Below are 26,261 nucleotides of genomic sequence, written 5' to 3'. Positions count from 1 at the left end.
CAAACTACTGCCTGTATAATACCAAACTACTGCCTGTATAATACCAAACTACTGCCTGCCTGTATAACACCAAACTACTTCCTGTATAATACCAAACTACTGCCTGTATAATACCAAACTACTGCCTGTATTACAACAAACTATTGCTTGCCTGCATACTACCAAACTACTGCCTGTATAATACCAAACTACTGCCTGTATAATACCAAACCACTGCCTGCCTGTATAATACCAAACTACTGCCTGTATAATACCAAACTACTGCCTGTATAATACTAAACTACTGCCTGTATAATACCAAACTACTGCCTGTATAATACCAAACTACTGCCTTCCTGTATAATACCAAACTACTGCCTTCCTCTATAATACCAAACTACTGCCTGTATAATACCAAACTACTACCTGTATAATACCAAACTACTGCCTGTATAATACCAAACTACTGCCTATATAATACCAAACTACTTCCTGTATAATACCAAACTACTGCCTGTATAATACCAAACTACTGCCTGTATAATACCAAACTACTGCCTGTATAACACCAAACTACTGCCTGTATAATACCAAACTACTGCCTGTATAATACCAAACTACTGCCTGTATAACACCAAACTACTGCCTGTATAATACCATAATATACTGCCTATATAATACCAAACTACTGCCTCTATAATACCAAACTTCTGCCTGTGTAATACCAAACTACTGCCTGTATAATACCAAACTACTGCCTGCCTGTATAATACCAAACTACTGTCTGTATAATACCAAACTACTGCCTGCCTGTATAATACCAAACTACTGCCTGTATAACACCAAACTACTGCCTGTATAATACCAAACTACTGCCTGTATAATACCAAACTACTGCCTGCCTGTATAATACCAAACTACTGCCTGTATAATACCAAACTACTGCCTGTATAACACCAAACTACTGCCCGTATAATACCAAACTACTGCCTGTATAATACCAAACTACTGCCTGTATAATACCAAACTACTGCCTGCCTGTATAATACCAAACTACTGCCTGTATAATACCAAATTACTGCCTGTATAATACCAAACTACTGCCTGCCTGTATAACACCAAACTACTGCCTGTATAACACCAAACTACTGCCTGTATAACACCAAACTACTGCCTGTATAATACCAAACTACTGCCTGTATAATACCAAACTACTGCCTATATAATACCAAATTACTGCCTGCCTGTATAATACCAAACTACTGCCTGCCTGTATAACACCAAACTACTGCCTGCCTGTATAATACCAAACTACTGCCTGTATAATACCAAACTACTGCCTGCCTTTATAATACCAAACTACTGCTTGTATAATACCAAACTACTGCCTGTATAATACCAAACTACTGCCTGTATAATACCAAACTACTGCCTCTATAATTCGATGTGATTATGTTTCTTCACACAAGGTCGTGACCCTGGCAGTGTACTCGTTCTTTGGCTTCTGTCTGATTGGTCGACAGTTCCTGAACCCTGAGAAGGGGTATAAAGGTCACCAGCTGGACTTGTATGTCCCCGTCTTCACCCTTCTTCAGTTCTTCTTCTATGCAGGCTGGCTCAAGGTGAGTTCCTTATCAGTTCTTCTTCTATGCAGGCTGGCTCAAGGTGAGTTCCTTATCAGTTCTTCTTCTATGCAGGTTGGATCAAGGTGAGTTCCTTATCAGTTCTTCTTCAATGCTTCCTGGCGCAAGGCGAGTTCCTTATCAGTTCTTCTTCTATGCAGGCTGGCTCAAGGTGAGTTCCTTATCAGTTCTTCTTCTATGCAGGCTGGCTCAAGGTGAGTTCCTTATCAGTTCTTCTTCTATGCAGGCTGGCTCAAGGTGAGTTCCTTATCAGTTCTTCTTCTATGCAGGCTGGCTCAAGGTGAGTTCCTTATCAGTTCTTCTTCTATGCAGGCTGGTTCAAGGTGAGTTCCTTATCAGTCCTTCTTCTGTGCAGGCTGGCTCAAGGTGAGTTCCTTATCAGTTCTTCTTCTATGCAGGCTGGTTCAAGGTGAGTTCCTTATCAGTTCTTCTTCTGTGCAGGCTGGTTCAAGGTGAGTTCCTTATCAGTTCTTCTTCTATGCAGGCTGGCTCAAGGTGAGTTCCTTATCGATTGATTGAATATTGATTGATTATTGATTAGTTTGTTAATTGATTGGTTAGTTAGTTAATTGATTGGATTTTGGTTAATTGATTGATTGGATATTGATTGATTGGTTTATTTAATATTGATTGGGTGGTTAATTGATTGATTGGTTAGTTAATTGATTGGATGTTGGTTAATTGATTGATTGGATATTGATTGATTGGTTTATTTAATATTGATTGGGTGGTTAATTGATTGATAGGTTTTCGTTGTTGCTTGCAGTCTGAATTATGCATTATGTACAGTCAAGATATATTATGGTAAGGGACCAGAGTTTTCCTTTCCCAGAGTTTATTTTGGCTGAGACATGGTCTGGGACAACTCTTGGCCCCAGTTATGCTGAAGTCCTTGACTGTCCTTCCTTCTCTCTGTTCCCTAGGTGGGGGAGTTGACTGGCCTTAGTTATGCTCAAGTCTTTGACTGTCCTTCCTTCTCTCTGTTCTCTAGGTGGGGGAGTTGACTGGCCTTAGTTATGCTAAAGTCCTTGACTGTCCTTCCTTCTCTCTGTTCCCTAGGTGGGGGAACTGATCATCAATCCCTTCGGCGAGGACGATGATGACTTTGAAACCAACCAACTAATTGACCGAAATATTCAGGTGTGTTCATCTCACTTCAATTGAATTTAGGCCATCAATTACCATCGGCTGCTGAGTGATAAAGTAATTATCTGAGCTTTTGTATCTTTGCAGTATTTTCTGTTATTTAAAAAAAATCTCAGTTCACTTTCCTGAACCAATCATTTACCATCTCCTATAAAGTATTGTCTGACCTTATGGACTAGTTGGGGTTTTATCCAGATAGACAGTGATAGATCAGCTGTCTTTCATTGGTTATTTTGCTGTCTTTCTCCCCCTCACATTTCTTCTCAGGTGTCCATGCTGGCTGTGGATGACATGCACCAGAACCTTCCCCCAACAGAGAAGGACAAGTTCTGGGTGGAGAGATACTTCTCTGTCCCCAACTCTACTGCTGCTGAGACCCTCAGACCTACCTTCATGGGCTCAACATATGACATAAGGTAGCCTACAATTACTGTGATTCATTTGTTCATTCGTTTGTTTGTTAATTCATTCATTTATTTGTTTGTTAATTCATTGATTCATTGGGCAGCTTTGAATCAGGTCAGGCCGTCTCCATGCCCTTCGTCTATAAGGATGAGTGTGGTGATGTGGACAGGAAGGTGAAGGATGTGTCTTTAGTGAGAGACAGACAGCTGAAGGTGTCTCATCTGCAGACAGAACGAGGGGAGGGGCAGTTCAAGGTGGCTGTGGAACTCATCCAAGCCAATGACAATGAGCAGAGCTCTTGTTGAAAGATCTGGGCAACTTGTTTATGGGTTTTGTTTATTTTGGGGGGATAATTCATGCATTTTCCATGCACCTGTGTGTCAAAGATTGTGTGAAATATCTTCTACAATCATGTTTAGATTGTTTGTAATCCTGGTTATTAAAAAAACTATTTTGAAAAACATTCATTATTCTTTTTATAAAGAATATAAAAAACATTCAATAAAACAGCTGTGACAGTGACTTTGAAGCCTGATTTCGTCGATATAACATTGTAGATTGATTTAAATAAATAAATTAAGAGTTTATCTACAGAAATAAATATACTGTAGGTAGTGAACGAATCTGCCAAGACTGACATACATTTGTAAGGAATGGAAGTGTGATTGTTTTTCATGTTTAATTTTTTTGTATTCTCTTGTATTGTTTATTTTCTGGTGTATTTCCTACGCAATTTGTTGTGTAATTGTAAAAATGCAAGGCTTTCTTGGTCTCAATGGGACACCCTGTTTAAAATAAAGGTAAAATAAAAAAGTACACATTTTTTCGATAGCTATTGACTGTCATGGAATGTAAACATGTTAGCTAGCTAGCTAGGCTACTAGCCTACGGAAGCCGACACGGTAACGTAACTTGTCGAATTGAAAGCTAGCTGAAGTTATAGGCGGTTCGCCCTTTAGATCCGATTTTAAGCGCTACCAGTGAGAGCTACGGAAAGTGTCTGCTAGCTGTCAGTTAGCTAAAGTGGTGGCACCGGTTCGTTTGAAAACGGACGGTGGATAAAACAAAAAAAAAGAAAAAAAGAAGAAGCTTTGTGTTTTGTTTAAGGTTCAAATATAGAAGCTTATACACGACAATCCTGGAAAACCAAACGGAAGAAAAAAAACGGAAATGTCAGGTGATGTCCACCATTGAAATGTGTGTTGACTGTGACGCATAGTTAGCTAGTTAACTAGCCCTTCCTGGCTTAGCTTGAGTTGTTACCCTAGCAGTTAAACAACAAAAAACACACAGAAAAGACATGTCACCGGGCGACAACCCTCACGTTTTACTGGGTAGGATTCGGTTTCTGAACAAATGCATTGAATGTTTCAGAAAGAGCGAAGCTCTACCCGAGTGTCTATGTTTCGTCCCAAAAGAGGTATGTTATAAAATATGTAAAGATTCGTCGTCGAATTCAACCGCTTCGTCTAGTACGTCCACCGCCAACTCATCCGTCGGTAAGACCCTGGTTTCAGTTTGGGAGAGCCCCCATCAAGCTCTTCACAGTAAGAAGCTATGCAAATGCAACATCGAACCAAAGAAAGGGACGTGTATTCGGACAACGGGGGAAGAGTATTGCAACAGCCACGGCCTGTGGGTTAAAATCAACAAGGTAAGAAAGAGTTGAATGATTCATTGCTTTACACACTTCCTGGTTAGTGAGGTCATGTCTCCATTCTTGTTGCAGGACTGATCGCCTTTGCTCAGTACACATTTTGAGGCAGTTGTCCTTTAACCATCTGTGTGTCTGCTTGTCTCTCTCTGTGTGTGTCTGCTTGTCTCTCTCTCTGTGTGTGTCTGCTTGTCTCTCTCTCTGTGTGTGTCTGCTTGTCTCTCTCTCTGTGTGTGTCTGCTTGTCTCTCTCTCTGTGTGTGTCTGCTTGTCTCTCTCTCTGTGTGTGTCTGCTTGTCTCTCTCTCTGTGTGTGTCTGCTTGTCTCTCTCTCTGTGTGTGTCTGCTTGTCTCTCTCTCTCTGTGTGTGTCTGCTTGTCTCTCTCTCTCTGTGTGTGTCTGCTTGTCTCTCTCTCTCTGTGTGTGTCTGCTTGTCTCTCTCTCTCTGTGTGTGTCTGCTTGTCTCTCTCTCTCTGTGTGTGTCTGCTTGTCTCTCTCTCTCTGTGTGTGTCTGCTTGTCTCTCTCTCTCTGTGTGTGTCTGCTTGTCTCTCTCTCTCTGTGTGTGTCTGCTTGTCTCTCTCTCTCTGTGTGTGTGTCTGCTTGTCTCTCTCTCTCTGTGTGTGTGTCTGCTTGTCTCTCTCTCTCTGTGTGTGTCTGTTTGTCTCTCTCTCTGTGTGTGTCTGCTTGTCTCTCTCTCTGTGTGTGTCTGCTTGTCTCGCTCTCTGTGTGTGTCTGCTTGTCTCTCTCTCTGTGTGTGTGTGTCTGCTTGTCTCTGTGTGTGTTTTCTAGGATCAGTTGGAGGAGTACCGTGTGGGTCAGGAGTGCGAGGAGGGCTGGGTCTTGGTCTGTAAACACACAGAGGGAGGAGACCGACTGGTACCTGTAGAATCACCTGAGACACTCGGCAGACACCAGCAGCTCTTCGGATATGACCACAAGCCCTGTGACAGGTGTGTGTGTAACAGAGGTGGTGTGTGTGTGTGTGTGTGTGTGTAACAGAGGTGTGTGTGTGTGTGTGTGTGTGTGTGTGTGTGTGTGTGTGTGTGTGTGTGTGTGTGTGTGTGTGTGTGTGTGTGTGTGTGTGTGTGTGTGTGTGTGTGTGTGTGTGTGTGTGTGTGTGTGAGACAGAGGTGGTGTGTGTGTGTGAGACAGAGGTGGTGTGTGTGTGTGTGTGTAACAGAGGTGTGTGTGTGTGTGTGTGTAACAGAGGTGGTGTGTGTGTGTGTGACAGAGGTGGTGTGTGTGTGTGTGTGTGAGTGTGTAACAGAGGTGGTGAGTGAGTGTAACAGAGGTGGTGTGTGTGTGTGTGTGTGTAACAGAGGTGGTGAGTAACATTGTTTGAGACCTGAAGACTTGTAATGGCTCTGCTTGGTGCTTCAGCTCGGCGGTTTAACACGGTCTGCTCTCTGTCAGGTGGGAACAGGTGGTGGATGTAGAGAGTTCTCTTCACGTCGGCTCGAAACCCAAGGTCGCGGAGCCTGACGAAGCGGCTGTTCAGAAGCTCAGGTCAGTGTGTTTGGAGGCGAAGCCAGCTCATGGTCAAGCCCTGGTCCATGGGTGATAACAGGCTCTGATGAGCTATCTGGTCAAGCCCTGGTCCACGGGTGATAACAGGCTCTGATGAGCTACACAGCTATCTGGTCAAGCCCTGGTCCATGGGTGATAACAGGCTCTGATGAGCTACACAGCTATCTGGTCAAGCCCTGGTCCATGGGTGTGATAACAGGCTCTGGTGAGCTATCTGGTCAAGCCCTGGTCCATGGGTGATAACAGGCTCTGATGAGCTACCTGTTCAGCAGATATTTAGGCATTTTGGACACTCTCTCTGTAAAACAAACTGAATGAAGTTAAGGTAGCCTGGTCTAACCAACAGTACTGTTGCCTTCTCTGTTGTCCAGGTATGTTCCTCCCACCTGGACGTTTGAATATGATGAGGATCTGCTGCATTACTTCTACGACCACATTGGAAAGGAGGATGAGAACCTGGGCAGCGTCAAACAGTGTGTCACCAGCATCGACGTGTCCTCCTGCTCAGTGAGTTGTGTGTGTGTGTGTGTGTGTGTGTGTGTGTGTGTGTGTGTGTGTGTGTGTGTGTGTGTGTGTGTGTGTGTGTGTGTGTGTGTGTGTGTGTGTGTGTGTGTGTGTGTGTGTGTGACCAGCATCCTGCTCAGTGAGTAGTGTGTTTGTGTGTCACCAGCATCCTGCTCAGTGAGTAGTGTGTGTGTGTGTCACCAGCATCCTGCTCAGTGAGTAGTGTGTGTGTGTATCTGTGTGTCAGTGTTAATTTCAACAACAATAAATATAATGGAAAAATACTCGTCAACAACCTATTTTTTTTTTTTTCCTGACTAAAACTAGGACAGTGACGTGATGCCCTGGAATAAAACAATAACTATTATTAAAATTATTTCAAATTTTAGTCGACGGAAATGTGAGCAGATGAGAATTCCATGTGAGACTAATGGACATTTGACATGAAGCTTATTTTAACACCTGTTTCATTTCATCATTAGTATGCTTGACATGAAGCTCCATTTAACCTGTTTCATCTCATCATTAGTATGCTTGACGTGAAGCTCCATTTAACCTGTTTCATCTCATTAGTATGCTTGACGTGAAGCTTATTTTAACCTGTTTCATCTCATCATTAGTATGCTTGACGTGAAGCTCCTTTTAACACCTGTTTCATCTCATCATTAGTATGCTTGACATGAAGCTCATTTTAACCTGTTTCATCTCATCATTAGTATGCTTGACATTAAGCTTATTTTTAAACCTGTTTCATCTCATCATTAGTATGCTTGACATGAAGCTCCATTTAACACCTGTTTCATCTCATCATTAGTATGCTTGACATGAAGCTCATTTTAACCTGTTTCACCAGGAGGTCTGATTGGCCTGATGTGCCCAGCACACAGCTCCCAGGAGGTCTCCTCAGTCACTCCTCTCTTGAACTGATGTGAAGCCAGGACACTAACTAACCTCAACTAGAAACCATTTTTACTCTCTCCCTCTCTTACTTTCATGGAGGCTATTTTTGCTTTGATCACATCAGAAGGTCTATTTTCCCATGTGCTCTGTTATTTATTCGTCTGTCATGCGCGGTTCGCAGATGAGATTTGCTGTTGATTTTATTTTTCCTATGGTGGGGAAAAAAACAAATGCTATTTGTTGACTATTTTCAAGGAAACCACTATTATTTACCCCCATGATGGTTATGATGGGGAGAAAATCAGAGCTGTGAGAATGTTTTACCTGTAGCCTATATGGTTAATTATGGCTGGCATTGGTTACAATCTGACACAATTAGCCTATGTGGTTAATTATGGCTGGCATTGGTTACAATCTGACACAATATCAGTGTTGCCAGCTAAGGTATACGAGGGGATAGTAGGCCTAGTTGGACAAGGCTATCTGAATGTGCTCATGATGGAAGTTAGAGGTAGCCTAAATATTCATAATTTAATAGAAAAATGCACTGACTAAAATGGCCGAATAAAACTAGACTAAAATTGTCCAGAGTTTTAGTCAACTGATAACTTAAGAGAATAAAATGGGACTAAGACTAAAAGATATTTTAAAACAGAAAATGGGTGACAAAATGAACGTGTGTGTGTGTGTGTGTGTGTGTGTGTGTGTGTGTGTGTGTGTGTGTGTGTGTGTGTGTGTGTGTGTGTGTGTGTGTGTGTGTGTGTGTGTGTGTGTGTGTGTGTGTGTGTGTGTGTGTGTGTGTGTGTGTGTGTGTGTGGGCAGGAGGACCCTAGTGGTGGGGCAGGTTGCCTGACAGATGGAGACACAGAGACCTACTGGGAGAGCGATGGGATGCAGGGACAACACTGGATCAGACTGCACATGAAGAGAGGCACCGTAGTCAAGTAAGTGGTACTGTCACAGTCCTGCCACTGCCATGGCCAACCTGGGATTTATGTAGGTGGAGAACAGTGTGGGGCCTAGTATGGAACCTGGGGGCACTCCCTTGGGGGCAGGTGGAGAACAGTATGGAACCTAGGGGCACTCCCTTGGGGACAGGTGGAGAACAGTGTGGGGCCTAGTATGGAACCTAGGGGCACTCCCTTTGGGGACAGGTGGAGAACAGTGTGGGGCCTAGTATGGAACCTAGGGGCACTCCCTTTGGGGACAGGTGGAGAACAGTATGGAACCTGGGGGGCACTCCCTTTGGGGACAGGTGGAGAACAGTATGGAACCTGGGGGGCCACTCCCTTTGGGGACAGGTGGAGAACAGTATGGAACCTGGGGGGCCACTCCCTTTGGGGACAGGTGGAGAACAGTATGGAACCTGGGGGGGGGCACTCCTGTTGGGGACAGGTGGAGAACAGTATGGAACCTGGGGGGGGCACTCCCTTTGGGGACAGGTGGAGAACAGTATGGAACCTGGGGGGCCACTCCCTTTGGGGACAGGTGGAGGACAGTATGGAACCTGGGGGGGCCACTCCCTTTGGGGACAGGTGGAGAACAGTATGGAACCTGGGGGGGGCACTCCCTTTGGGGACAGGTGGAGGACAGTATGGAACCTGGAGGGCCACTCCCTTTGGGGACAGTACATCACCAGATGACCACTAGCCCACCAAAACCATGACTTTAGTCAAGTCTTAGGAAGACCTGAAGAATAAACTTTAATATTGTTTTTGTGTTTTGTCCGGCAGTAAGCTGATCTTGACGGTCGATTCAACTGATGACAACTACATGCCTAAAAGAGTGACTGTGTTTGGAGGAGAAGGAGACAATCTGAAGAAGCTCAGCGATGTCACCATAGACGAGTAAGTTCCTCTAAAGAACACCTGGGCTGTATTCAGCAGAGCAAACGGAAGAAAATAGGTTTTTAAAAAGAACACCTGGGCTGTATTCAGCAGAGCAAACGGAAGAAAATAGGTTTTCAAAAAGAACACCTGGGCTGTATTCAGCAGAGCAAACGGAAGAAAATAGTTTTATTTTTTTTTAAAACAGAGGTGCTACATGAACTTGTAACTTTTTTTGTTTTGTTTTTATTTATCCCTCAGCAATCTGATTGGTGAGGTGTGTGTGCTGGAAGACATGACGGCCCACCTGTCTGTCATAGAGGTTCGCATCGAGGAGTGCAGGGGTGAGAATGGTGGCTACACATTGAATAATTTAATATACACACAACTGTACTAATCATTTCCAGGCCTGTATTGGCAAAGCATCTCAGTAGGAGTGCTGGTATAGGATCAGTTTTGCCTTTTTTAAATAATAATGAATAACATATGGACAAGGGAAAGAGACCTGATTCTAGATCGGCGCTCTGAACACAAGGCTCTGATCAAAGTTGTTAGAGCCTTGACAGACATCACATCCTGTCTAGCTGACGAACTAGACGAACCTTAGATCTACCCTGTCACCTTATCTGGGAGTGGCTCGGTGTCTTTTGTTGGCACACTGTAGATATCAACTTGGACTTTGGAAATCGAAAACTGTGCCTTGAATTAAATTCTGTATCAATCGCAGGCTTATCCACTCCTGTCAGGACCTCAACGTGTCCCTTCAGTGACTAGAACAATAATACATTCCAGTTAAAAATGAATAACACTTAATTTTTTTTTTATTGAAATGGACTCAACCTCTTCCTAACTTGTCTCTGGCTTTTGTCTTCCTGTCTCAGACGAGGGTATAGACGTTCGGATCAGAGGGCTGAAGATCAAGTCATCATGTGAGAGAGACCTGGGGCTCAACGCGGACGTGTTTCAGTCTCCTAACTTAGTACGCTATCCTCGACTGGAGGGTACCCTGCCTGATGTCCTCTACCGCAGGGCCCTGGTTATACAGAGGTAAGACTCTACCCTCTACCGCAGGGCCCTGGTTATACAGAGGTAAGACTCTACCCTGCCTGGAGGGGGGCCTGGTTATACAGAGGTAAGACTCTACCCTGCATGGTGGTGAACATGGAGCTTGTTGTGATCCTCATGTGATCCTCCTATTCTACCAAGATGAATGCTGGTCTATGGTGCTCTTCCCCTGTCTGGTCAGTTGGTGTTGTGACTCAGCTTGTGTGTCTTCAGGTTCATCTCGCTGCTGGACAGTCTCCTGCCACACTTGGTTCCAGCCTGGGACTACAGCCTGGCCACCTTCAACCACATCAAGGTACGTCTAGTGCTGGGCTGGAACAAAGACCTGCACTAGCTCCCCAGGACCAGGGAACACAGCACAGATGTCATGTCTAATCTGCTGGTGTAAAAAAACAAAAACATCTATTTCCTTTCATCTTTAAAGGGACACTGATAGATTTCCGTTTACCTACTTACCCAGAGTTAGACCAACTCATGGATGCCATTTTGTATAGAGATTACAATGTTGTATCTGTCCCATTATAGCATCTGTGAGGACACGGGCATCTCCGTGAGACGGTTGTACCGTTGCGATCTCTTAAGACAACTGGGAAAGAATGAGGAAGTGGATATAATCTGTTTTCCTTTTTGATTATCAGTGAAATTAACACATTTAATAAAATGTTGATTTACTATGTATAGCATTTGAAGACTATAAATGGTCAACCACACATTTTTGGAGTAGAAAGTTTTTTTCCCTTGCTTTTGAGAGGAGCTGGCTACTGTACCTGGAGACTTCCAGCAATTGTGCTAAGCTAACTTCAATTATCTCCAAACTGCACTTCAGAGACATAAAATAGTATCTATGAGTTGGTCTAACTCTGGGTAAGTAGATAAACGACCTAAATCTTGCAGTGTCCCTTTTTTTTTTTTTTTCGTTTTTATTATTATTACCTCCAGTACATTGACCGTTGTTGTTCTATTCTGCCCCCTAGAGTATCAAGCCGTTCCTACTGCTGTCGAAGCGTCGCTCGGCCCTGATCACCCAGTGTCTGAAGGACTCTGAGACCAGCAAGCCTAACTTTATGCCCCGGCTTTATATCAACCGTAGACTGGCCATGGAGCACAGAGATAACCCCTCACTGGACCCTACTGCTAAGAACGCTGTCTTCACACAGGTAGTGGAGGTGTGTGTGTGTGTGTGTGTGTGTGTGTGTGTGTGTGTGTGTGTGTGTGTTGTAGCTATATGATTTTGGACATCTGGTTTTAACCCATGCAGGTGTACGAGGGTCTGAAGCCATCCGATAAGTTTGAGAAGATTTTGGACTACAGGTACAGTGATCTTCTCTCTCTACCCAGCATCCTTATTGACCGTCACATTTACTTAACAAATTCAGCTTCCTGAGAATGACTGTTATCTAAAAGATGGTGAAATGAATGTGTTAATAAAAGGCTGTTTATCATAACAGACTTGAAAGGAAACTAAACCAGCGATGAATATGTTGTTGTTGATCAGATGGCCAGCGCGTTACGACCAGTGGTGGGAGTGTAAGTTCATAGCAGAGGGCATCATCGACCAAGGAGGTGGTTTTAGAGACAGTCTGGCAGACATGTCTGAAGAGCTGTGTCCCAGTTCAGCAGAATGCCCCCTGCCCTTACCCTTCTTCAACAGGACATCTAACCAGGTAACTACCTCTTTTACATCTAACCAGGTAACTAACCCTAAACCGCTACCTCTTTTACATCTAACCAGGTAACTACCCCTAAACCGCTACCTCCTTTATAACTAACCAGGTAACTAACCCTAAACCGCTACCTCCTTTATAACTAACCAGGTAACTAACCCTAAACCGTTACCTCCTTTATAACTAACCAGGTAACTAACCCTTAACCTCTACCTCTTTTACAAGTAACCAGGTAATGAATCCTGCTAACTGTTCTCTCCAGCCCGGAACCGTTGTACCAATGTGGGTTCAATACTGAAATGGGAGGATTTCTTTTCTTTTCTTACTCTGCTATATGTTTGATATTTGGAAGAAGTGTCAACTGAAACCCGGGGGGAGGCTTTTATTTCAACCCGGGGGGAGGCTTTTATTTCAACCGGGGGGGAGGCTAGTATTACAACCGGGGGGAGGAGGCTAGTATTACAACCGGGGGGAGGAGGCTAGTATTTCAACCGGGGGGAGGAGGCTAGTATTTCAACCGGGGGGAGGAGGCTAGTATTTCAACCAGGGGGAGAGGCTAGTATTACAACCAGGGGGGGAGGCTAGTATTACAACCAGGGGGGGAGGCTAGTATTACAACCAGGGGGGAGGCTAGTATTACAACCAGGGGGGGAGGCTAGTATTACAACCAGGGGGGGAGGCTAGTATTACAACCAGGGGGGGAGGCTAGTATTACAACCAGGGGGGGAGGCTAGTATTACAACCAGGGGGGGAGGCTAGTATTACAACCAGGGGGGGAGGCTAGTATTACAACCAGGGGGGAGGGGCTAGTATTACAACCAGGGGGGAGGGGCTAGTATTACAACGGGGGGGGGCTAGTATTACAACCGGGGGGGGGGCTAGTATTACAACCGGGGGGGGGGGGGCTAGTATTACAACCGGGGGGGGGGGCTAGTATTACAACCGGGGGGGGGGGCTAGTATTACAACCGGGGGGGGGGGCTAGTATTACAACCGGGGGGAGGCTAGTATTACAACCGGGGGGGAGGCTAGTATTACAACCGGGGGGGGAGGCTAGTATTACAACCGGGGGGGGAGGCTAGTATTACAACCGGGGGGGAGGCTAGTATTACAACCGGGGGGGAGGCTAGTATTACAACCGGGGGGGAGGCTAGTATTACAACCGGGGGGGAGGGAGGCTAGTATTACAACCGGGGGGGAGGCTAGTATTACAACCGGGGGGGAGGGAGGCTAGTATTACAACCGGGGGGGAGGGAGGCTAGTATTACAACCGGGGGGGAGGGAGGCTAGTATTACAACCGGGGGGGAGGGAGGCTAGTATTACAACCGGGGGGGAGGGAGGCTAGTATTACAACCGGGGGGGAGGGAGGCTAGTATTACAACCGGGGGGGAGGGAGGCTAGTATTACAACCGGGGGGGAGGGAGGCTAGTATTACAACCGGGGGGGAGGGAGGCTAGTATTACAACCGGGGGGGAGGGAGGCTAGTATTACAACCGGGGGGGGGGAGGCTAGTATTACAACCGGGGGGGAGGGAGGCTAGTATTACAACCGGGGGGGAGGGAGGCTAGTATTACAACCGGGGGGGAGGGAGGCTAGTATTACAACCGGGGGGGAGGGAGGCTAGTATTACAACCGGGGGGGGGGGGAGGCTAGTATTTCAACCGGGGGGGGGGGAGGCTAGTATTTCAACCGGGGGGGGGGGGGGAGGCTAGTATTTCAACCGGGGGGGGGGGGGAGGCTAGTATTTCAACCGGGGGGGGGGGGGGAGGCTAGTATTTCAACCGGGGGGGGGGGGGGGAGGCTAGTATTTCAACCGGGGGGGGGGGGGAGGCTAGTATTTCAACCGGGGGGGGGGGGGAGGCTAGTATTTCAACCGGGGGGAGGCTAGTATTTCAACCGGGGGGAGGCTAGTATTTCAACTAGGGGGGGGAGGCTAGTATTTCAACTAGGGGGGGGAGGCTAGTATTTCAACTAGGGGGGGAGGCTAGTATTTCAACTAGGGGGGGGAGGCTAGTATTTCAACTAGGGGGGGGAGGCTAGTATTTCAACTAGGGGGGGGAGGCTAGTATTTCAACTAGGGGGGGGAGGAGGCTAGTATTTCAACTAGGGGGGGGGGGGTGGCTAGTATTTCAACCAGGGGGGAGGAGGCTAGTATTTCAACCCGGGGGGAGGCTAGTGTTACATGACCTACAGTTTAGTTTCTGCTCCCAGGGAACAGGCGAGGCCAGAGACCACTATGTCCCAAACCCGTCCTGCAGAGAGTTCCACAAGTTTGAGTGGATCGGACAGCTGATGGGAGCCGCTCTCCGAGGAAAGGACTTCCTGGTGTTGGCTCTGCCTGGTCTAGTGTGGAAACAGTTAACAGGGGAGGCTGTCAGCTGGAGCAAAGACTTCCCTGCTGTTGACTCTGTCCTGGTGAGCACTGTGCTGTTGTCACATCTGACATAACTGACTTGAGCGTCAATCATACATTGATGTAAAAGACAACTGTGAAAAAATGGCAGAACTCAAGTTAGGATTCGGTCCACCGACGGCTTCATCCTTGGCATACTTATTGAAGCTTGTATCTATTCTGTTTTTTATAGGCGATACAATCGCTAGTTGCAATATTCTGACAATGCTTTGGATTGTATTGTATTTCCCATCTGTTTTAAGATGTTAGTTTACTTCTGTTCTGTGTCTCTCTAAAGGTCAAGCTGCTGGAGGCCATGGAGGTCATGGACCAGGAGACATTTGACTTTAAGTTTGGGGAGGAATTGGTGTACACTACCCTGTTGAGTGACGGAAGACTGGTTGAGCTGGTGCCAGGCGGCAGCAATCAGGTGGTACGGTACCAAGACCGCAGGGAATTCATTCACCTGGTACAGAAGGCACGCCTGGAGGAGAGCAGACAGCAGGTGGGAACGGGGTTTTCAGATGGCCCTCAAGCCGGTCTGGGTCTTCTCGTGTGGAGGGAGATGTAACCCATACATATGTCTGTTCCAGATCTGTGCTATGCAGGCGGGGCTGGTGAAGGTAGTGCCTCAGGCCGTCCTGGATCTGCTGACCTGGCAGGAAGTGGAGAAGAAAGTCTGTGGAGACCCGGAGATCACCGTGGAGGCACTCAAACGACTCAGTGAGTAATCAGACAGACCTTGGATGTGGTTGGAAGATTGCCAGGCTGTAGTCCCAGACAGACTCAGAACCGTCACAAATGTGGCCCCATCTTATGTCCCCTCTCCACATTAGGTTGATAATAAACCATAGTGTTGTCTCTCTCTCTCTCCTACAGCTCGATATGAGGACATTAGGTTGATAATAAACCATAGGGTTGTCTCTCTCCACGTTAGGTTGATAATAAACCATAGGGTTGTCTCTCTCCACATTAGGTTGATAATAAACCATAGGGTTGTCTCTCTCCACATTAGGTTGATAATAAACCATAGGGTTGTCTCTCTCCACATTAGGTTGATAATAAACCATAGGGTTGTCTCTCTCCACATTAGGTTGATAATAAACCATAGGGTTGTCTCTCTCCACATTAGGTTGATAATAAACCATAGGGTTGTCTCTCCACATTAGGTTGATAATAAACCATAGGGTTGTCTCTCTCCACATTAGGTTGATAATAAACCATAGGGTTGTCTCTCTCCACGTTAGGTTGATAATAAACCATAGGGTTGTCTCTCTCCACATTAGGTTGATAATAAACCATAGGGTTGTCTCTCTCCACATTAGGTTGATAATAAACCATAGGGTTGTCTCTCTCCACATTAGGTTGATAATAAACCATAGGGTTGTCTCTCTCCACGTTAGGTTGATAATAAACCATAGGGTTGTCTCTCTCCACATTAGGTTGATAATAAACCATAGGGTTGTCTCTCTCCACATTAGGTTGATAATAAACCATAGGGTTGTCTCTCTCCACATTAGGTTGATAATAAACCATAGGGTTGTCTCTCTCTCTCTCTCCTACAGCTCGATATGAGGACTTGGAGCAGACTGATGTCAGGGTACAGTACCTGTGGGAAGCTCTCATGAACTTCACTAACGGTCAGTTAAAACCGTCTTCTTTCTGTCTCTGTATCTTCTGTCCTCTGTTCACTCACTAACTCTCTGACTGTTCCCTCCTCTCCTCTTCCAGAGGACCGCAGCCGATTCCTGAGGTTTGTGACCGGGAGGAGCCGTCTTCCTGCTCCCATCTACATCTTCCCTGACAAACAAGGGTACGTTCGTAGGACGCCTTTTACCGTACATTAGTAGGACGCCTTTTACCGTAGGTTCGTAGGACGCCTTTCAGCGTAGGTTCGTAGGACGCCTTTCAGCGTAGGTTAACAGGACGCCTTTCAGCGTAGGTTAGCAGGACGCCTTTTAGCGTAGGTTAGCAGGACGCCTTTTAGCGTAGGTTAGTAGGGCGCCTTTTAGCGTAGGTTAGTAGGGTGCCTTTTAGCGTAGGTTAGTAGGGCGCCTTTTAGCGTAGGTTAGTAGGACGCCTTTTGGCGTATGTTAGTAGGACGCCTTTCACCGTAGGTTAGTAGGACGCCTTTCAGCGTAGGTTAGTAGGACGCCTTTCAGCGTAGGTTAGTAGGACGCCTTTTAGCGTAGGTTAGTAGGACGCCTTTTAGCGTAGGTTAGTAGGACGCCTTTCAGCGTAGGTTAGTAGGACGCCTTTTAGCGTAGGTTAGTAGGACGCCTTTTAGCGTAGGTTAGTAGGACGCCTTTTAGCGTAGGTTAGCAGGACGCCTTTCAGCGTAGGTTAGCAGGACGCCTTTCAGCGTAGGTTAGTAGGACGCCTTTCAGCGTAGGTTAGCAGGACGCCTTTTAGCGTAGGTTAGTAGGACGCCTTTCAGCGTAGGTTAGTAGGACGCCTTTTAGCGTAGGTTAGTAGGACGCCTTTTAGCGTAGGTTAGTAGGACGCCTTTCAGCGTAGGTTAGTAGGACGCCTTTTAGCGTAGGTTAGTAGGACGCCTTTTAGCGTAGGTTAGTAGGACGCCTTTTAGCGTAGGTTAGCAGGACGCCTTTCAGCGTAGGTTAGCAGGACGCCTTTCAGCGTAGGTTAGTAGGACGCCTTTCAGCGTAGGTTAGCAGGACGCCTTTTAGCGTAGGTTAGCAGGACGCCTTTCAGCGTAGGTTAGTAGGACGCCTTTTAGCGTAGGTTAGTAGGACGCCTTTTAGCGTAGGTTAGCAGGACGCCTTTTAGCGTAGGTTAGCAGGACGCCTTTCAGCGTAGGTTAGCAGGACGCCTTTCAGCGTAGGTTAGCAGGACGCCTTTCAGCGTAGGTTAGCAGGACGCCTTTCAGCGTAGGTTAGCAGGACGCCTTTCAGCGTAGGTTAGCAGGACGCCTTTCAGCGTAGGTTAGCAGGACGCCTTTCAGCGTAGGTTAGCAGGACGCCTTTCAGCGTAGGTTAGCAGGACGCCTTTCAGCGTAGGTTAGCAGGACGCCTTTCAGCGTAGGTTAGCAGGACGCCTTTCAGCGTAGGTTAGCAGGACGCCTTTCAGCGTAGGTTAGCAGGACGCCTTTTAGCGTAGGTTAGCAGGACGCCTTTTAGCGTAGGTTAGCAGGACACCTTTTAGCGTGCGTTAGTAGGATGCGATCCCAAAGCAAATACCTTATAAGATAATGCTTTTATGCTGGTGTTATTGCACTTTTTATAACGTCTTTCCCTAACCTCTAGCTCTGAGACTACAGATGCATTATAACAGCTTTGATTTCCCTAACCTCTAGCTCTGAGACTACAGATGCATTATAACAGCTTTGGTTTTCTAAACCTCTAGCTCTGAGACTACAGATGCATTATAACAGCTTTGGTTTCCCTAACCTCTAGCTCTGAGACTACAGATGCATTATAACAGCTTTGGTTTCCCTAACCTCTAGCTGTGAGACTACAGATGCATTATAACAGCTTTGGTTTCCCTAACCTCTAGCTCTGAGACTACAGATGCATTATAACAGCTTTGGTTTTCTAAACCTCTAGCTCTGAGACTACAGATGCATTATAATGTCTTTGGTTTCCCTAACCTCTAGCTCTGAGACTACAGATGCGTTGCCACAGTCCTCCACCTGCTCCAGTACTCTGTATCTACCCAACTACCCCAGGTGAGTTTTAATGGCAATTCTCTCTACTGTTATCAGAATATTTTGAAGGCACAATTGAAGTCAGAAGTTTACATACACTTAGTTTGGAGTCATTAAAACTTGTTTTTCAACCACTCCACAAATTTCTTGTTAACAAACTATAGTTTTGGCAAGTCGGTTAGGACATCTGCTTTTTTTTTCAACAATTGTTTACAGACAGATTATTTCACTTAATTCACTGTATCACAATTCCAGTGGGTCAGAAGTGTACATACACGAAGTTGACTGTGCCTTTAAACAGCTTGGAAAATTCCAAAAAATTATGTCATGGCTTTAGAAGCTTCTGATAGGCTAATTGACATAATTTGAGTCAATTGGAGGTGTACCTGTGGATGTATTTCAAGGCCTAACTTCAAACTCAGTGCCTCTTTGCTTGACATCATGGGAAAATCAAAAGAAATCAGCCAAGACCTCAGAAAAAATGTAGACCTCCACAAGTCTGGTTCATCCTTGGGGGCAATTTCCAAACGCCTGAAGATACCAGCTTCATCTGTACAAACAATAGTACACAAGTATAAACACCATGGAACCACGCAGCCGTCATACCGCTCAGGAAGGAAACGCGTTCTGTCTCCTAGAGATGAACGTACTTTGGTGCGAAAAGTGCAAATCAATCCCAGAACAACAGCAAAGGACCTTGTGAAGATGCTGGAGGAAACGGGTACAAAAGTATCTATATCCACAGTAAAACAAGTCCTATATCGACATAACCTGAAAGGCCGCTCAGCAAGGAAGAAGCCACTGCTCCAAAATCGCCATAAAAAATCCAGACTACGATTTGCAACTGCACATGGGGACAAAGATCGTACTTTTTGGAGAAATGTCCTCTGGTCTGATGAAACAAAAATAGAACTGTTTGGCCATAATGACCATCATTATGTTTGGAGGAAAAAGGGGGAGGCTTGCAAGCCGAAGAACACCATCCCAACTGTGAAACACGGGGGTGGCAGCATCATGTTGTGGGGGTGCTTAGCTGCAGGAGGGACTGGTGCACTTCACAAAATAGATTGCATCATGAGGAAGAAAATTATGTGGATATATTGAAGCAACATCTCAAGACATCAGTCAGGAAGTTAAAGCTTGGTCGCAAATGGGTCCTCCAAATGGACAATGACCCCAAGCATACTTACATAGTTGTGGCAAAATGGCTTAAGGACAACAAAGGTATTGGAGTGGCCATCACAAAGCCCTGACCTCAATCCTATTTGTGGGCAGAACTGAAAAAGTGTGTGCGAGCAAGGAGGCCTACAAACCTGACTCAGTTACACCAGCTCTGTCAGGAGGAATGGGCCAAAATTCACCCAACTTATTGTGGGAAGCTTGTGGAAGGCTACCTGACACGTTTGACCCAAGTTAAACAATTTAAAGGCAATGCTACCAAATACTAATTGAGTGTATGTACACTTCTGACCCACTGGGAATGTGATGAAAGAAATAAAAGCTGAAATAAATCAATTCTCTCTACTATTATTCTGACATTTCACATTCTTAAAATAAAGTTGTGATCCTAACTGACCTAAAGACAGGGAATTTTTACTAGGATTAAATGTCAGGGATAGCGAAAAAACTGAGTTTAAATGTATTTGGCTAAGGTGTATGTAAACTTCCGACTTCAACTGTATGTGGTTTATCTTTTGTTCCATATAACGGAGATTGTAGATGTGATAGATGTCTCTTCCACGGTCTCTAGGGAGAGACACTCTTCCACGGTCTCTAGTAAAAGCTCATGAAATAATATTTAAGTCTCTAATTCCCTAACTTTGCGTCCCTGTCCCCTGCAGTGCGAAAGTGTGTGAGGACAAGCTGCGCTATGCTGCCTACAACTGTGTTGCCATCGACACTGACATGAGTCCCTGGGAGGAGTGACCACGCCCATATAGCAGTTTTATGCCACGCCCACCTGTATTTATGCAGCATTTATAACGAGTGGGGTAAACGCTGAACATAGTACTTGTAAACTGGGAGCAACAAGTTGTGTGCTTTCAACTTATTGAGAATGCCGATTTGGCTAATGTAATGAACGCAGCATTAGCATCACTATCTGGAGCTGCTGCCAAATCCTATTATCATTTATAAACTGGGTGGTTTGAGACCTGAATGCTGATTGGCTGAAAGCTGTGGTATATCCAACTGTATACCATGGGTATGACAAAACAGATGTTTACTGATCTAATTATGTTGTTAACCAGTTTATAATAGCAATAAGGCACCTCAGAGGTTTTGTGATATATGGCCAATATACCACGGCTAAGGGCTGTGTCCAGGCACTCTGCATTGCGTCATGTATAAGAACAGCCCTAAGCTGTGGTATATTGGCCATATACCACACCCCCTCGGACCTTATTGCTTAATTATACCATATCTACAACGTTGCCAACTTATTACAGATGTACTGTACATAATAAACTAATGAAGAAATATAATAACATGACTTCTAATGTTTTACTTTTCATAATATGGGGAATATTCCAATGTATGAACCAGTCAAAAGTATTTTACTTGAACTCTGTGACGCATTTATTTGAGCTGCAATTTCTGAGGCTGGTAACTCTAATGAACTTATTCTCTGCAGCAGAGGTAACTCTGGGTTGTCCTTTCCTGTGGCGGTCCTCATGAGAGCCAGTTTCATCATAGAGCTTGATGGGTTTTTGCGACTGCACTTGAAGAAACGTTCAAAGTTCTTGAAATGTTCCGTATTGATTGACCTTCATGTCTTAAAACAATTATGGACTGTCGTTTCTCTGCTTGTTTGAGCTGTTCTTGCCATAATATGGACTTGGTTTTTTACCAAATGGGCTATCTTCTGTATACCACCCCTACCTTGTCATAACACAACTGATTGGCTCAAATGCATTAAGAAGGAAAGCAATTACACAAACTTTTAACAAGGCACGCCAGTTAATTGAAACACTTTCCAGGTGACTACCTCATTTGTATGTATTATGGATCCAAGGCAGCAGGTACTTTTCCTGGGGTTTATTATGGATCCCCATTAGTTCCCGCCAAGGCAGCAGCTACTCTTCCTGGGGGTTTATTATGGATCCCCATTAGTTCCCGTCAAGGCAGCAGCTACTCTTCCTGGGGTTTATTATGGATCCCCATTAGTTCCTGCCAAGGCAGCAGCTACTCTTCCTGGGGTTTATTATGGATCCCCATTAGTTCCTGTCAAGGCAGCAGCTACTCTTCCTGGGGTTTATTATGGATCCCCATTAGTTCCTGTCAAGGCAGCAGCTACTCTTCTTGGGGTTTATTATGGATCCCCATTAGTTCCTGCCAAGGCAGCAGCTACTCTTCCTGGGGTTTATTATGGATCCCCATTAGTTCCTGCCAAGGCAGCAGCTACTCTTCCTGGGGTTTATTATGGATCCCCATTAGTTCCTACCGAGGCAGCAGCTACTCTTCCTGGGGTCCAACAAAATTAAGGCAGTTTATACAATTTTAAAAACATTACAATATATTCATAGATTTCACAACACACTGTGTGCCCTCAGGCCCCTACTCCACCACTACCACATACATCTACAGTACTAAATCTATGTGTGTGTGTATGTTATCGTGTGTGTGTATGCATGTGTCTGTGTCTGTGCCTATGTTTGTGTTGCTTCAAAGTCCCTGCTGTTCCATAAGGTGTTTTTTTTGTTGTTGTTTTTTTAAATCTAATTTTACTGCTGGCATCAGTTACTTGACGTGGAATAGAGTTCCATGTAGTCATGGCTCTATGTAGTACTATGTGCCTCCCATAGTCTGTTTTGGACTTGGGGACTGTGAAGAGACCTCTGGTGGCATGTCTTGTGGGGTAAGCATGGGTGTCTGAGCTGTGTGCCAGTAGTTCAGACAGACAGCTCTGTGCATTCAAGTAGTGATGAAGTCAATCTCTCCTCCACTTTCAGCCAGGAGAGATTGACATGCATATTATTAATATTAGCTCTCTGTGTACATCCAAGGGTCAGCTGTGCTGCCCTGTTCTGAGACAATTGCAATTTTCCTAAATCTTTTTTTTGTGGCACCTGACCACAGGACTGAACAGTAGTCCACGTGCGACAAAACTAGGGCCTGTAGGACCTGCCTTGTTGATAGTGTTGTTAAGACGGCAGAGCAGCTCTTTATTATAGATAGGGAGAGGTCTATCTTGGCTACTACTGCATCAATATGTTATGACTATGACAGTTTACAATCCAGGGTTTCACTATATTGGATCGCTCCAATATATTGGTATCACTCCGCGGCGGAGGGATACATCCAAGGTGAGGATTTACAGATTTACTCCAGGTGTACACCTGTCTCACGGCTGGGGTCCGCCCCATATATAGACCCCATGGCCGCGACACACGTTCTCTTTCATTTTCTCTGCGGACGTCTGTATATTCAACAACTTACAAAAAAATTGAAGCTGAAATTAGGATTTTATTTTAGGAATAAGGCTTGTTTTTCTTTTGAAGCCAGAAGGAGGCTAGTATCAGCTACATTTATGCCTTTACTAGACTATGGGGATATTTTATATATGAATGAGCCCTTCCTGGTTAAATAAAGGTTAAGTAAAATAAAATGGTTTGAGGTACAAATTGTATTAAGTTCGCTTGGTAAGTGTAATACCTTGCGTGGAAGTATACTCACTGGTTGTTTGCAGCTGTCCACATGGCCAGCCCCTCTTGTTGAGTGCTGCACTCACTGCGTACGGTTGATCTGTATCTTCCGTCCGTGGTTTTGTCGTGCTTGTGTTTCGTTGACGTTACACTACGACTCCGTGTGCATCCTGGCTTGTTCTCTGTGTGTGTGTTGTGAATTGCTTAATATCTGCTAATTGCCCTACAAGTTTTTTTTCTTATTATTCTTTTCCCTACATAATGTAAGAGTATTGTGGTGGGCTTCAACTATATTCAGACGTTTGGAGTTCCTTAACAGAGTTACTCCATCGTATGGTGCTGTTTTTACTGCTTGGATTTTAAACCAGCTAGGTAATATTGCAGTTGGTGTGATTAAAAATAAATTAAAAAAAACACTTATATCAAATACATTACCTGGTTGCTGTTTTGTCTGCTTGTTTTTCCCCACAGGGGTCTTCCCCATTTTTACAGAGGTACTGGGTAATTTATCCCTCACTGGGTTCCTATTCCTCCAAGTGGGTCATGACATAAGCTCTCCCAGGGCATTGGACCCCTGCTCCGTGGCCTTGCTGGCTTGGCTGAGTTTATGGCTTCCCTTTGTGACAGGTGTGATGGTGACATCTCCTTTGAGCTCTGCATACCTCGTGTCTGCACTGCCTGGGCAGAGGGGAGCGGGCCATGGTGCAGGTGTTTACCTCCCGGCGCCATCTCTGGCTGGCCCAATCCCGTCTGCCAACTGCTCTCCAGAGCACATTTTCCACCCCAGGGCTGACCTTTGGCACAGAGGTTAATGACATTCTGGAGCAGACCGATAAGGTTCGTAGGGACCGGGAGACCCTGAGATGGTTCATGCCGCCATCTCAGGCCCCAGGTTCAAGGCAAACAGACTGCCGCTACCCACCTGCACCCGAACAACGGTGGGGTCCCTCTCCTGCCCCATCGCCTCGTGCTGAGGAATGACAGTGGAGAGGGGCACAGCGTGCGGTGGAACAACAACTTGTCAACCGTCACCGCCATAGGGACGTGACTGAGGGACCCAGGTGCTCGGGGCGCCAGAGGAAAGGCGGGCCCCGGCAGGACCCCTGACGCATCCTTTTCTGGCCTCGGCCGCTTCTCCTGGTCAAAGGGCAAAGTGGGAGGAGTGTGTGGAGTCCCCATGGGTGTTGTCCACAATGCTCGAGGGGTACCGACTCCAATTCCAGTGCCGGCCCCCGTCCTTCAGGGGCCTTCGTGTCACCACGGTGGCCGACCACCTGAAGAAAACCCTGCGGCTGGAGATCTCCTCACTCCTGGACAAGGGTGCCATCCGCAGGATCGAGACTTCAGAACGTCTAGGTGGGATTTACTCCACCTATTTTGTGGTCCCAAAAAGAGACGGCGGGTTTCGACCGATTCTGGACCTCCGCAACGTCAATGTGTACTTAAAGGTACTGAGGTTCCACATGCTGCCCGCAGCCCGCGTGTTGCAGGCCATGTCCAGGTACCAGTGGTTTGTGATGCTGGACCTGAGGGATGTGTATTTCCATGTTCCTGTTCACCCAGCTCATTGGCAGTACCTCTGATTCGCTTTCGAAGGGAGGGCTTACGAATTCATGGTTCTTCCCTTCGCCTTCTCCTTGGCACCCCGCACTTTCACAAAGTGCATGGACTCTGTCCTGGCACCTCTCTCGTCCCGAGGGTTGTTGATACTCAATTACCCGGACAATTGGCTGATTTGTGCCCCAACCAGGACGCAGGTCCTGTCAGAGACATGCTCCTGACCCACATCGGCGGGCTGGGCATTACTGTAAACGACAAGAAGAGTCGTCTGACGCCAACCCAGAGGGTGGACTTCATTGGTATAGAACTGGACTCAGTCATCATGAGAGCACGCCTGCCCACCAGAAGGATTCAGGCGATCTTATCTTGCCTCGACCACTTTCGGCAGGGTCGGATGGTATCCATCCTAACCTGCCAACACCTGTTGGGCTTGCAGACGGCGGCCTCGTTGTTGATTTCCCCTGGGCCTGCTCCATCTCCGGCCTCAACAACGGTGTTTCAACTCCCACCGGCTGCACCCGAAGCACCACCGTCACCACCAGACTCGGGTGACCACACAGTGGCTCTGAGGTGGCAATGTCACTCCTTTCTCTCAGGTGGGGTGGAGATGCTGAGGATGTGCTGCTGGTCAGCACAGACGCCTCCCAGTTCGGCTGGTGGGGTGTGACCAAGGGCAGGTCGGCCAGCGGCTGTTGGCTACCCCCTTGGAGCGGCAGGTACATCCTATACACTAGAGCTCCGAGCAGTACTGCTGGCTCTGGAGTCTCTCCTTCCATATCTGAAGGGAAGACATGTCCTGGTGAGAACGGACAACACCACAGTGGTGGCTTATATTGGGAGGGTGCAGGCGGACCTGTTTGCCTCCCTGGACAATGCACACTGTCCCCTGCGGTACTCCATGTCGGAGCCACCAGGGCCTCTGGGCTTGTTCTGGCTCAAGATTGGCCAGGGCTGGAGCTTTATGTATTCTCCCTTGATCCAGGCTGTGTTGGACAGGGCCAGGTTGGCAGAGAATCATCTGCTTCTGGTGGCCCCATACTGGCCCATACGAACCTGGTTCAGCCTTCTCCTGTCACTGTTGTCTGGGACACCTTGGTAACTTCCCCTGAGACCGGACCTGCTGTCTCAGGCCGGGAGAACTCTGTGACATCCAAGGCCGCACCGCCTCAGTCTGTGGGCTTGGCCACTGAACGGCACCAACGGTCCATTTTTAGGACTACAGGAGGGTGTAATGAACACCATGCAGAACGCAAGGGTGCCGGGCTACAACCGTGGCATACCAGTTGTGCTGGCGGTTGTTCTGCTCTTGGTGTACTGGTATTGAGGTTGTGCCTGAGTCAGGTGGGTTGCATTATGTCCTCCCAAATACCTGCAGTCTCGCTTGGATGAGGTCTTGACAGCCTCTACACTGAGAGGGTATTTGGCCACTATATCTGCCTGCCATGTGGGGTGGATGGACAGGCCATGTGGGGTGGATGGACAGGCCATGTGGGGTGGATGGACAGGCCATGTGGGGTGGATGGACAGGCCCTGTGGGGTGGATGGACAGGTCATGTGGGGTGGATGGACAGGCCATGTGGGGTGCCATCCCTTGGTCTCCAAGTTTCTGATGGGGGTTCTTCGCCTGCATCCAGCTAGGACCCGCTCAATGGCGAGCTGGGATCTGGATGTGGTCTTGGCAGCTTTGGCA

General features: G+C 46.5%; 2 protein-coding genes across 7 annotated transcripts in view; both read left to right on the top strand.

Annotated features, from left to right (window-relative positions):
• Nucleotides 1–3,989, top strand: part of best4 (bestrophin 4) — a 148,251-nt gene extending 144,262 nt beyond the window's left edge. For both annotated transcript variants that reach the window (XM_014141491.3, XM_045694576.2), the window contains 4 exons: nucleotides 1,449–1,601; nucleotides 2,682–2,762; nucleotides 3,036–3,184; nucleotides 3,277–3,989. In XM_014141491.3, the coding sequence (XP_013996966.2) occupies nucleotides 1,449–1,601; nucleotides 2,682–2,762; nucleotides 3,036–3,184; nucleotides 3,277–3,478 (585 nt within the window). In that variant the 3' untranslated portion in view covers nucleotides 3,479–3,989. The remainder of the gene's footprint in view (nucleotides 1–1,448; nucleotides 1,602–2,681; nucleotides 2,763–3,035; nucleotides 3,185–3,276) is intronic.
• A 125-nt stretch (nucleotides 3,990–4,114) lies between these two features.
• On the top strand, nucleotides 4,115–20,854 carry hectd3 (HECT domain containing 3). Of its 5 annotated transcripts, none has more exons than XM_082961051.1 (19): nucleotides 4,116–4,827; nucleotides 5,616–5,776; nucleotides 6,240–6,332; nucleotides 6,725–6,860; nucleotides 8,580–8,701; nucleotides 9,491–9,604; nucleotides 9,845–9,927; nucleotides 10,465–10,630; nucleotides 10,862–10,943; nucleotides 11,623–11,814; nucleotides 11,907–11,959; nucleotides 12,144–12,312; nucleotides 14,524–14,727; nucleotides 15,003–15,209; nucleotides 15,298–15,427; nucleotides 16,270–16,344; nucleotides 16,436–16,517; nucleotides 18,318–18,389; nucleotides 20,210–20,854. In XM_082961051.1, exons 1-19 carry the CDS (start codon nucleotides 4,474–4,476, stop codon nucleotides 20,292–20,294), a joined length of 2,580 nt encoding a protein of 859 aa, XP_082817177.1. In that variant the 5' UTR covers nucleotides 4,116–4,473; the 3' UTR covers nucleotides 20,295–20,854. The 5 variants fall into 5 exon arrangements, with proteins under 5 accessions (XP_082817178.1, XP_082817177.1, XP_013996773.1 ...); XM_014141298.3 differs by having other exon boundaries at nucleotides 9,845–9,936; nucleotides 11,623–11,805; XM_082961050.1 differs by having other exon boundaries at nucleotides 9,845–9,936.
• The last annotated feature ends 5,407 nt before the right edge of the window (nucleotides 20,855–26,261 follow it).

Source organism: Salmo salar, chromosome 14 (assembly GCF_965601325.2).
Source record: "Salmo salar chromosome 14, fSalSal1, whole genome shotgun sequence".
Classification (NCBI taxonomy): domain Eukaryota; kingdom Metazoa; phylum Chordata; class Actinopteri; order Salmoniformes; family Salmonidae; genus Salmo; species Salmo salar.
The sequence above is the reverse complement of the archived record's forward strand: the minus strand, read 5'-3'. Positions and strand labels throughout refer to the sequence as shown.

Coding starts and splice junctions, on each gene's coding strand:
- hectd3 (XM_082961050.1), top strand. CDS start 4,474: ATGTCACCGGGCGACAACCCTCACGTTTTACTGGGTAGGATTCGGTTT. Junction 15,210..15,297: donor TGGAGGAGAGCAGACAGCAG/GTGGGAACGGGG, acceptor TGTCTGTTCCAG/ATCTGTGCTATGCAGGCGGG. Junction 15,428..16,269: donor GGAGGCACTCAAACGACTCA/GTGAGTAATCAG, acceptor TCTCTCCTACAG/CTCGATATGAGGACTTGGAG.